Raw genomic sequence first — 13,080 nt, forward strand, 5'->3', positions numbered from 1 at the left:
CCTCCAGAAATATTTTAGCTAATTTTATAGTGCTTTGGAGAGTTCAAAAAAATGACGACTTTCTCTGGCTCAAAGCATTTGATTCCCTTCAAATTCAGCATTAGGGAAAAAAACTGTTCCAGCTTATTAATGAAACCATTATGATTAATGCTCACAGTTATCTTTGCTGCATTATGATTCTCAATAGCAAAATCACTGTTGTCATCATCTGTATTTTGAATTTAGAAACTTCCACAAAAATAGTTAAATCTATTTTTTTTTTCCCCAATTACTTCCACTGCATTACAGTTTTACATTAAATGACTCATTTTGTAGCTCTGCCAATAAAAGCATGTTTTTATCAGAAGGTCAATGCTTTACAAAGTCAAATGGTGCTTCCTGATGCCATTTCAGCTACTTCCCAGTATCAGCCTTTCTGGTAATAAATATCAGAGCTTTAACAGTGCTAGGGCACAAAGAGCTGGTCAAGACTCTTCATTATGTTCCACATCAGCTTTTTACTTACTGTCATTATCATTAAGTGATAACAGAATAATTCATAACACCATAAAATTAAAATGAAAGAAAGAAATGTCCCAGTGCACAGGAAATTTTTAATCTTCCATAATAGTCTCTTTCAAACATATTGCTCTACTGTCTGCTTCACAAACCCTTCAATTTATTCTTAGTGGTTTCTCTTTGGGTTGAGATATTTTAGATACAATTTAGATACAACAGATACAAGTATTGACCATCAAAAAGAGAATAATTTTAAAAATCATCAGTATTAAATATCAAAATATGTTATACAAATTAATTTTATGTCACTATAAAATTCCCTAAAGTAACTTGCTTATATGGAGGTAACAGAAGTATCAAAATAGCTTACCTCTGTCCAGTATTGTTGCTTTGTTTCTGTATCCATATGAGCAAAACCTCCTAGAACTAAAGCTTTCATTAGTGTTCTCTGTACAGAACTAGACAAATAGTGAAGAGGAGGGCTTCGCCTTGCAAACTGTTTAGCTAAATTCCACCAGTTTTCACACTGAATGACTAAGTTTGCCCTAAAAGTGGAAAAAAAAATCATTAAAGACTTCACAAAATTGTATGAACAGAGCACATCAGGTTTCTAGCAGTTGCCAGAAGTTTTTTGTTGCTATATTTTTTATTATTTCTTTATTCTGAGGCTAAATTGCCTTTTGATTTTCATCTACTAATGCCTCAGCTCTCAGATTTCTAAAGTATATACTCTGAAAATAAATCAATTCATACAGGAGAAAAGCAGGGAAATGCTTTAGTTTTAAACATATACACACACAAGAGTTAATGGACATACTGCATGTATTAAAAGCTTAGTCTCATTACTTCATAATAAAATAAGCAATTTATTCCAAAACTAGCTCCTGTGGGGTTTAATTTTTTTAAAAAGAAAAATCCTCAAGCATTTTAAATCCTCATACTTCAGAACAGTCTTTCAGTAGACTGTGAATGTATGTTTGCATGTATAATTGTATGTCAACTGACATAAATAAAACATTCAACTTCCTGCTTCACAGTTTGCAATATCAAAGAAAACTTATTGAAATTTGACTGAATCCACAAAATCCTGTATTTAAAAAAAATAATTTAGGTTTACAAAACATATTTTATACTGGCTTAGCCAGTATCTGAACTCCTAATCAACAAAAATTAACAGCAACACGAAAATCCTTGCAGTAAGAGTGGAGACCAGTAGAGTTTTCCTTTCTCACTGTTTAAGAGTGAGACACAAAGTAGGGAAGGAGAGTGCACTTCTAAATAGTAGTAAAAATGAGGTGATTAGGTTTTGTCAAATACAGGTCTCACTCCTCAGCTTGTCAGACAAGTTGGTGGTGTTTTTTGCAGTTACAGTATGTTACTAAAGTAATTTGACTTACAGAGACATGAATATGAAGCACCCTATATCTGGATTACTGTGGCCAAAAAACTTTAAAGGAAGCAAAAGAAACTTTTTGACTTCCAGAGGTATAGCAACTTACCGCTCTCTCCTTTCCACTAATGTTACTAGCAGTTGTACAGTATCATTTGCAAGGTCCTGCTCTGAACTCCACACTGCCAGGTTACTGATCACTTTTTCTAAAAGGTAACCCACAATCCACTGGGAACCCTCTGTATCAGCACCAAATGCTGTACTAAATGGCAGACTTATCTATAAGAAAAGCATTAAAATGAGTGAGTTTTACAGAAGCCAGAACCCAAAAGTGTATGGCAATCATTGTCAGCAAATTCTTTTCAGGCTGTCACTTCTTTCCTACTTAAATTACACAAATGTTACATAGACAAAGGCAAAGAATACCTGTAATAGAAAAATCTTTGCCAAATTTATCTTGTGATTTTAAGCACAACATGTAAAACAAAGAAAAGTTTCAACGTTGTTAGAAAAAAGGTTTGAGTATGTCTAGCTTTTAAGGCCAATGAAAGTTCAAAAGCTTTAATAATTAAAAGATCCCAAAATCACCTTCCAAAAGTTTTTCCATGAATTTAATACATAATTCCTCAAAATTCAGTGGTAAAAATTATTACTATATAGATATATACTATGATCTATGTAGAAACTTGTAAAAATTAATTTTCACCTCAATTTATCTGCATCTGCTTTCTGCAGATGGTTCCTTTAATCTACACATCTTTTAGGAAACATGTCACACTCTGGTCCTGGCACATTAAATTATGCTTCCTTGAAATTGCCTGTTGTCCTACCTTCAAAGAAAGTTTCTCAAGAGTGAAATCCAAAGACTTTGTAGTAATTGTGCAGGGGCTTCCTGTCAGCACACACTAATGCTTCTACCCTTAAGAACTCATGATATACACATGGCTGAGCATCAGGTTTAAATAGAAATTTCAATCACTTTCTCATGTCAACACAAACTGTGTGCATTTCCTAGACACTCTGTTTTGTTTCTTCACATTATTTTTCACATGAATCTTGCCCAACTGGTACCTTTATGAATTCTTAGCTGTGCTATATGTATGAGCTGAATAATATGACTTCAAATATTTACAAGTCTGCGTGATACCTATTATTGTTAAGGAGAGGCCCCCTGAAGCGTTAGTATTCTTAGTTGCTTCAATAGTGGAAATAAAGGGGAGGAGGAGAAGACTTATCAAAAATTAGAGCCAACAGGACCTCCTCAGGATGGGTGGCCTCTGTGAGCTAGCTGGATAACAGTTAGTTCGATAAGCAAAATCAGGATCAAGTTCTAATCATGATTAGTGCTGTCCAAGCACGGTAAGAAGTTGCCCTTTACATAGAACACACTGTTGAAATCATGATATATACAATGAGAATGAGGAGAGAAAGTAGCATGACATTAGCTAACGTATACTACCTTGTGATGGTGTTAAATATCTAACTCAGAATCACAGTCAAGAGCAATCACTGTATTAGAGATGAAATGTAAAATCTGATGGACAGTCATGATTTATAACATCACTGCAGTCAGTGAGTTTCACTCACTATGCAGCCCAGGAGCACTATGTTACTGATATGACAATGGCTACCCAAAAAAAAAAAAATCACATTTACAGCAAAATGTGCAAGAGTCCCCTAAAAACTTAAATTTCTAATTAGTAAATGAAAGAAAACATCAAATTTCAAACAAATTCCAAAATAAATCACAACCCATATAACATTAAAATTACTTTACAATTGCACTTTTAAATAGCTACACTGACATCTATATTCACAGGATATTATTGCTAATACTGACAAATAAATTCATAAAAGTTACATCCTTACCTGATCATACAACTTTTCATCTACTAGAAGGTAAGTCTTTGCCCAGCGCTTGAGGAACCATACAATATCTTTGCCCATCTGGGGGCTCAGGAGGTGTGTGAGATTTGCCCTTATTGCTCTAGATTCTACTTCTGACACTCTTAAAATAGCAGATAACAACCTGCAGATTTAAAATACAATCAGGATTCTGAGAGTGGTTTTTTGAGAAGAAATGCAACTACCAAAACCACTTTCATTTTTCACAAAATATGACAGAAGAATCAGGATAATACAAAGCACTTCAACTCTAATCAAGTAAAAAGCACCCAAATTGATTGTTTTTGAAATGCACAGTGAGAGAGAAAGAGAGAATAGAGCAGATATCCTCCAAAAAGTTCCTTGCACCATGAAGTTTAATAAAGGGTTCTAATTATGCAGTGTTTGCAGGGTGACACATACCAAAAAAACAAATACAGAACTGACCAGTTATTTTTCTCTTGTTCATTACTGCTGAGAAATAGTCTGAAGTAGTAAATCACAAGGTGATTGCATTAATACAATCAGTCCATAAAACTGCATTAAATACCAGCTCTCGTAGTACATCAGTTGAATTTTGTAAGAATGTGATTGTGCATAAGAAATTTAGGAGCTGACAGCAGACTATTTCTTGAAGACATTTCAGAGTTATTGCCAAAGGACTTCAAATCTCTCCTTAGTTTGACCTGGTTTTATTCCCACACTGAGACACTGCATCAAGTACTCCTGTTTGGTGGCCACTTCTTGAAGTGGCCAAAAGTATAAGTGAGCAGTGTTCAACCTTCTAAACACTAGGCACATACATCATTGCTAATCAAGGTCCACTTTTTCCACCTTCTTCCCAGAAGAAAACATTTAATGAGCACAACAACTAATCTTAGGTGAAGAGTCCTCCACGTCAATTTAAGAGTGGAATGCAATCTTCTGAAGTGTGAGGATCCAAATTGAGGAGTCGTTTGTGAGCATCAGCCTTCTTGCAAAAAGAGAAGGGAAATCTCTCCTGCTTCTTTTACAGGCTGACAGTGATGTCTGTACATAACTGACAACAATCCCTCACGCTCTGAGGATCAATTCTGCTGCTACTGCCAACCTTGGGCAGTAACCCGTGTTCAAAGTAGAGAAGCTCTCTGATATTCTGGAAAGCATTTGCTTGAGCTGTATATATGCTGAATGAATTTTAGAGTATATATTAGCTAAAGATTTTGATCTGCCAACTTTTTTTACTTCAGTAATTTTTAGGATTTTCTCTAAAAAATAGATCAAAGATGGGTTTTCAGTAGAAATACAAAAAACATTTCTGTAAATTCCCAAGACTTTGGCATATGATGTCTGTAAGGACTATTAGGTGATTCTTTCCTTTTTCAATGTTCAGTGTTTACATATTGCTTACTTTTCACATTCACAGAAGTCTAGTCACATTCTAGGGTTTTTCTTCCTCTGAAAAAAGCATTTAACACACTTAATAGTACAAGATGCATCCTTACCTAATTACAGAATCAGTTCTGTTGTACCCTGGGATGGAAGAGGCCTTTTCTCCCGGAGATCCCAGAATCTGAAGTGTTGTATTGATGTCAACCTCAGCTGAATGTTTAATGGAATATTCCATTACTTCTGGAGGTATTAGCGGAGTCTCTCCCTGAGTATCATTAGCCAAGAGGTAGCCTTACATTAAAAAAGAAAGAGTGATCACAACTTTCTACCCTAGGTTAACTTATGGCTTTCTGATTAAAGAATCCATAGGCTTAACTGCAGACATCACACCAGAATCAAATGTTTGTACAGACCCTGACTAACACTGCTTAAACGCATACAAGTTAATTAGAATCCTTAAAGCCATTCAGTAGGAAAAAACCTAAAGTGACAAAAAACCAAGACTGGAAAAAGAAACCACCAATTTAAAAACCAATAAAAAAAGAGACAAGTTTTGCTTCATGTAAAAGTGCTACAGTCAATTCATCTACTTGGGGGAGGCACAAAACAACATTTTGTTTTTTCTTCTTCTGCTATGTGGTAAGAAAAGTCTTGTTTTGTAGCTTCTGTGCTGAGGCCACATAATTTGGGACTTCCGTTTTGCAAACATCTCAAATCTGTCAGAGATTGAGAGACCTCAAGTACCTGTGCTGTAACACAGTTTTCCTCACCTAGCAGAAAAAGCAGAAAACTGCAGATCAGTTGAAGCACGGGTTTTCATACAATTCTCTGGTATCTAGATAATATTAATTCCAGCTTTAGCTGTAGTTTTCAATATCTGATCTCATAACCATCTGTGAGCTACAAACTCCATCTCAGTGTTACAAAAATATTATAAACACATTCATATCAACATCTGAGAGCAACTGAAACACCAGATCTTAAAAAAAGTCCCACAAATATTTCATACATTATTCACTTCTCCGAGCAAAGTACAGACTTAGTTGTTACTACATTTGCAAACTTAAGTAAAATATCATCATCTAAAAATCAAACCCTAAAAGGCTCTAAATTTAGAGCAAAAAGGCTCTAAATTCCCCGAAACGTAACAAAATAGCAGGTCATGGATCATCAACACTGAGAAAGTCTAGAACTTACATGATTCTCTGACACCATTACCCTGATCTCATGTTGATTCCCTTATAAAGTCATGTGCACCCAGCCACTGATACCATGAGCAGACTAATTTCTTGAATAGGTTGACTGATAACACAACTCAAAAAATCTATAACTAATTAGTTGCAAGAATTTCCAATGGATATTGATGGAACAATGATGAGGTAATCATTAGAGATAATCTTCTTGTTGCTCAAGGCAGATGATAGTAAGACAAGGACTTTGCAAGTCCTGTATGTAAGATGAAATAATTGTAAGGGATGAAATGCATAGTCAATCAAAAGTAGTTAAAATACATGGATTTTTTTTCCTGAGGTGTTCCAGCTGCAATAAAACTACCAGAATAAGTACTATTTAAAGCTGTTCACTAACCTGTGACTAAAATAAGCCAATGAATATCCTCATACAGGTCGTCAAGCACTTTATTGTCAATTGAACCTGATGCTGGTGAGGCAAGTAACTGCTGCTGATGTCTTTGCAACTGTCCATGGAGCCTTGTCACTCGGTCTTCTAACAAACTGTGGACAAATAACAAAGTAGCTTCACTGTTTTTAAACTGTTTTGGCTCAGGTAGGCTTTTCCTATGTGACTGCTTTATTGATTTGCATTCGTGACTATTTTTTTTTGTACTTACCTTGTGAGAAGAGGTATGCAGTGCTCTGCAGCAATCCTCCCCAGCATGCCTACGCTGGCCAGCTGGTCACAGAACTGGTCTCTGTCATCTTCCTGCAGCTCACTTATTTCTTCTTCTTCCCGAGAGGCCACACCATTGGCAGTCTTTGGTTATTTCAACAAAATTAGAGGCAACCAGTTAGAGTCATACTTGTTAAATTCATTATCACCACAATTTTCTGCATTATTTTGGCTCTTTCTTGCAAGATAATTTGCACTTATGAACAATAGACTTGTACTAAATTGGACACAGGAGAGTTAAACAGAGTCAACATGAGTTCATATTGTTTTAAAATTAGCATTTCACAAACTCATTACCAAAATGCCACATTCAGTTAATTTGCTAACATTTCAATAGTTCTCAGTTCTCTGAGATCTTATATAAATCACATAATAGGCAGTATTTCTCAGGATGAAATGAATGTTAGTTCTTTCATTAAAGCTCTTCCCTAACCTACTGTTTGAGGGGAAATAGTAGTTTAAAAAGTACTACAAAATTTTTAAAAAAGTACATTAAAAGTAAGTGCCATAAACTCAGAAATAATAATCTTTATGATCTCAGTTTTATTTCTTGCTGATGCAGGAGCTGCACTGTTCAATTTCTCAAAGCTTATCTTAGTTGCATTATAAAACTATTTAAATTATAATCAGATCTTATTCCTTGAAGAGATGAACCATGATATGCAGAAAACAAGTATAAATATTAAAAGTGTTTCTTATATATTAATCATAAAATCTATGCAAGTAAAGTAAAATACAGGAGGTGGAGACAGCTATCAGTCTGCTTTGTTTCTATAGAGGCCCTGGAAAACTGAATCCACACACAACTCCTTATGCAAAGTGCTTTTAACTCATCTTTTCTTTATGTAACCCAGCAAATCATTCTCTTTTGGCAGCTTCAAAGTTGCAGCTGTTTATTGAAGGGTGAGCCTCTGCTCTCAAAGCAGACACTGAAAGTTCCTGTTACCACTTTGATGTAGAACAAGAAGCATTCTAAAATGCCAGCTGTGGCTTTTAAAGGTTACCCATGGGATAAATGACTTATCTCACAGAATGACATGAATCAACCTGTGTACACAAGTTATGTCAAGACCGCCTGATATGAATTCAAAGCTTTCTTGTGAAATATCTCTCTCAGTTTTGGCACTGTTATTACCATCTGTTACATATTGAGATAGCAGAATCGTGTTTTACAAAGTGCTTTTCAGAATGAGGTATCTCTGAGATCTTTGCACAGCATCAAATTAAAGAGAGATACATTTAAAGATACAATTAAAGAGAGATACAATTAAAGATTCAATACAGTTATTGAATTGAATCTGTGCAATGCCTAATTCATCCAACATCCACATCCAACTGTCTAAGAATCTATTTTAGTAAGATCCAGATTCCTGGCAAATAGACAAATCATCTTTCTTTTTCAATGGTTCAAGAGATACTTGATGTACTTGTAAATTTTCTCTAGACAGTCAACTGTTCAAAAACTCGACTGGGAATTTATTTTATCCAAAAAAGACCACATGATATTCCAAGTTTCTTCTACTTTGAGCACAGTCAGTCTACATTTTTTCAGGTATTTATGCATGTCAGTTATATTTTGAAGATAGTGCATGGGAGGCAACAACAATAAAAAAGGCCCCCAATTTGACTGAGAATTTTAACTAGAACTCTAATCCAGAAGGAAGGTCAAGAGTTTAGTCACTGTATCCATGGAAAGAACAAGATACACATTGATCTGAATTACAGGTTTACTTTTCTTTTTTTTTAAAGTGATTTCCAACTTTACATTCCTTTAGTTTCCCTCCAGAATGAGAGAAATGGACTGGGAAATCACAACTGAGTAACAAGTTCAGCATTTTTCTCATTTCCAAAGTCATAAATGGCAATTCTATACCAGCTGCCTTGAGCTACATAATATACAGACACCAAAAGACACGGGCCAGTTACTGTTATATGTTATCATCCAAAACTACTACGATGAAGGCTTACCAAATTCCTTGTGCCATCAGGAGCAGCTAGATGGCACTGAATGTAGGAATTAAAGACCTGAACAGCATGTTGGGTAAAGAAACCTTTATGGAAATGCTTGTCATCTTGGACCAAAGTAAGCCAAGATTCCAGTAACTTATCATATGCCTCCATATATACCATGTCATCTTTGTCAAGCTGTAAGAGATGAAAAAAAAAAAATTAAAAATCTTATTATTAAGCTAAACCAGAGGAACATACTTATATTTATCATTATTTTACAGATGTTCTTCTACTGTTTAAACAAAAAATAGGATCTAAGGAGAGCTGAGAAAATATCAGAATGAACTGAAGCAATGCATCAAAAAGGTCACTTCATGCCTGCTAGCTTCAAAAACCTGTCAATGTGTTTAGCTATTTCTCTTAATCTGATGTTGCATATAGATTTACAGGTATTCCACTATCTTTGAAATAAAGAGAGAGAAAAAACAATTATTCTAGAGGAAATCACTGCAAGATTACAAGAGTTCAGGAAACCTTATTACAAGCAGCCAGTTTTGATGAATCCCAACTTCTCATTCTATGAACAATCAATTAGAACAGAATAACCCTGCAGCTTTAATTAATTGGTACATTTCAACAGATGCTTCTTGTTTTTAATTATTCATGTGCTTCTACATAGTACATAAGTTGCAAAAGGAAATAACTTCTCTCAAAAATAAAATCCGGAGTTGTAGGTAAACTAAAGAATCCAAAAAGTGAGGTGGCCATTTCTTTTAAAAAGTATTTTTAATGTAACTCTTGACTTTTTGTTTTGATGCGAAAATTGAATGTTTGTAAATACATCCAACTTCAAAAAACTTCAGCGTGACTGTACAGATAAACATCCTACTAAGATGTCGTCTTCTCAAGTTTTAACCAACAGGATGGCTCACAGAAGTTACCCTGAGATAGCAAAGGTTAGTAAAATGGTTCAATTATGAAATAAAGATATATTAAAGACTTAATCATGCTCCAGACACAAAAATTCCTGACTTCCAGTGATGATACAAACACGGCTGGATGAACAGGCAAGGAAAAGAAAACACTAGCTGGATGACTGATTAAGAGGAAAAACTGATATCACATTGGAAGCATTCCAAGATAGCTTCACAGCATCCTTTTGTAACTGCAAAGTTGTCATATTTCCAGAAGTTAAAATATGGGACATACTGATACAATTGTGAAAACAAAACCTGAAGGTGACAAGGAGAGAGGCAAAATTGTATTCAACACTAACGTAAGTCATAAATTTAGGAAGGACACCAAAACATGTCTTTTTAAAACTTATCTAAAGACACATTAATTTATTGACAGTCATTCAGTCCTGAAGTATTTTGACATGTATGTAATATATTTATATCTATGACTTATACATATGACTTTTAATAATTGAGAGCAAAAACAAATAAACAGACATTTTAATGAAGAACAAAATACCCTCAAATATAGCCAATTCATTTATTTGAAAAGGTAATAAAAAATTTAATGCCTTGAAGAAAAATTATTTCAACACTTTGAGATATTCTCATAAGAAATCTAGGACTAATCAGTGCGTCCATAAAATAAATGCCCAAACAGTAGGAAGATTTTATCCATATTGAACCAATCTGGCCCTAAAGAAACCTTACTAAAACATCCCAATTCTTATTTCAGATTATCTACCGCTGGGCTACCAACGATGTCATAGAGGCAAAGTGCCATGCTGTAGACTGGCAGCTGAATCATTCTGATGGATCAAAACTCAGATCTTCAGGAGAAGCAAGACAAACTCAGTAAATGTAAAGCAAAGATGCTTAATTCCTCTTAATTTCCTCTCCATGAAACAAAAAGAAATTTGTTCCTTCTTCCTTCCTAGTTTGCTGACCCTTTAAAGAAGAAACACTTTGAAAGTTTGTTAGCAGCAACAAACTGCAAAGAGCTGGAAGAGGGGACCAAAACCAGAATGATCTCTGCTATCACGTGATATTTGAAAAAATATCATGAAACAGGAAGAATACATTAATATTCGTTTTGAGAAAAAGAAGCCTTTGATGTCATTTTTACTGGACATTTTATCCAACATCCTGTTCATACTCTTCACTAATTCAGGTGGACTATTTGATTCTACTTCTGCATAAGCATTAAGTTTTGAGCAAGGCAGAGCATAGCTGTGGATGAGCATCCTCTCTCACACCCAGTGCCATTTAAGGAAGAGATTACTGGTCCACCTTGCCCCATAAACTCTCAGCACTGCTGAAGCTTACTGCCCTCTCTCCACCAGGGTAGCTGGTTAATGAAAATGTTTCAACTTCCTTCAGCCTATCTCCCCAGCTCAAACTAGCAGGTTAATGTGAAACAGCATTCAAACATGATGCTTGAATTGTGGGGTTTTCCCCGTGGTTGAAAATCAATATTAGATGCTTTGAAGTGGTTTGCAGATTTTGATTCAGGATCTCCATATTTTGACAGTTTTCATAGCAGGTCTTCAGCTAGGTATATTCCTTGTGCTTGATGGGGTTTCTGCCATGTTCACATGGTATGTTCTGCTGGCATATCACGTAGCAGAAACATGGGGAAAACAGTTTTACCAACCAGCAAAGCTTAAGAAATCCACCTGCTTGCATTCTGCTGCATTTTGTATTTCTGAAAAGCTCCAGGAATATTATCTGAGGATTCTACTGAGCCCAACATGCACAGCATTTTATCTGTCAGAAAGCTCTTAACTACAGACAGCACATGAGCTCACAGAAAGTATCACTGCATGCATTCCAAAAGAAATTCGGGGAACACATTAGCCATGGCCAGGACATTCCTAAGCCAAAAGATTGTTTTCAGGGATGCAAAGTAGTACTTCTATAGGCACAGCATATGGTATTATTGCACTAGATAGTGGTACAAGCTAGTGTAAGCTCCTGCTGAGAGATTGTTTTAAATGGCATCATGTTGAGCACTATTTTCATTAAACATGATTGCGTATTCTAGTTCTCAAGTAACAAGGTACTAACTGAGGAAACAGCATCCCTTAGCTGTCTATGGTTTTGGTGAATCTTATAAAGGCTTCAGAAGCATTTCTAAATGTACTAGTGAGCACTGGGATAAGTATTCAATATTCTACCAGAAAATCTCAAAAGCACAAAAATTTTGACCAGTGAAGTTTGCAAAGGAGCTTTATTTTAGATTCTAAATTTAAACACTGATTTTCTGATTAAGAAATGAAAAAAATAAAAAGCTTAAGTGAGCACTGAGCCAAATATAATACATTTTAACTTTGCAGCAAAGACATGATCTAATGCTCTGCAATGAATGCTAATTAATACACCTGCGCTCTCTGGTAAAGAAACACATCCATCAACTTTGTAATGAAATATTTCTATAATTATTTTCAAACTCATTCTGTCACTACACCATACTGTCAAAACAAAGAAAATCATCCTTTCTTATGATAGTGGGGAAATCTTGTTAGTATCCCAATAGCCTAATTTTAAATCTATAGCCACTGCACATAAATAGCTGAAGTGCAAGATTATTCACTTTAATTCTTATGTTATTTTCCTTAAACTACGTGTCCTTTTTAGTTTTTATTTTTAATGCAACACTTAGAAGCAAAACACTTGGGTGATGCCAACTGCTCTTTAACGTTACAACAAAGTTTTAAAGAAAAAAATCCTTTTAATTCCTGTGCTAGATTTGTACGCACGATTTCCATTTGAACTGTGTCAGCAATGAAGGTATGATCTGAACAGCGTAGATGCACGATGTTAACAACAGATCTTAACAGCTACACTCACTTAAAACAGAAACTCCTTACTCAGAACTCTAGGCAGCACTTAAGTTTCAGTCTGTCCATACGTTCATGTAGTCATTTTAAACTTTCAGGACTGCAGCTTGTTCATTATCTACAACAGCAAGTCAGCAATACTTTTAGACTTTAATATTTTAAATTAATGTATTCACTTAAAAAGTTAAGATGCACTTTAAATCAAAATGAAGTCGGAAAGATGCACACAGTGTGCATTTATGTTCATTACATTGCGTGAAATAAAAATAAAATCCTCTCGTAT

General features: G+C 35.0%; 1 protein-coding gene across 3 annotated transcripts in view; it reads right to left on the reverse strand.

The window, feature by feature from the left end:
- The window catches only part of XPO4 (exportin 4), a 76,085-nt gene that overhangs the window by 12,523 nt on the left and 50,482 nt on the right, over positions 1-13,080 (reverse strand). For 2 of the 3 annotated variants that reach the window (XM_038132578.1, XM_038132596.1), the window contains exons 10-16: positions 9,020-9,196; positions 6,993-7,135; positions 6,731-6,876; positions 5,257-5,434; positions 3,758-3,917; positions 1,998-2,167; positions 869-1,043 (exon numbers count right to left, since the gene is read on the reverse strand). In XM_038132578.1, the coding sequence (XP_037988506.1) occupies positions 869-1,043; positions 1,998-2,167; positions 3,758-3,917; positions 5,257-5,434; positions 6,731-6,876; positions 6,993-7,135; positions 9,020-9,196 (1,149 nt within the window). The remainder of the gene's footprint in view (positions 1-868; positions 1,044-1,997; positions 2,168-3,757; positions 3,918-5,256; positions 5,435-6,730; positions 6,877-6,992; positions 7,136-9,019; positions 9,197-13,080) is intronic. The other variant, XM_038132587.1, reaches the window with a different exon arrangement.

The sequence above is a fragment of the Motacilla alba genome, chromosome 1 (assembly GCF_015832195.1).
Source record: "Motacilla alba alba isolate MOTALB_02 chromosome 1, Motacilla_alba_V1.0_pri, whole genome shotgun sequence".
In the NCBI taxonomy this organism is placed as follows: Eukaryota; Metazoa; Chordata; class Aves; order Passeriformes; family Motacillidae; genus Motacilla; species Motacilla alba.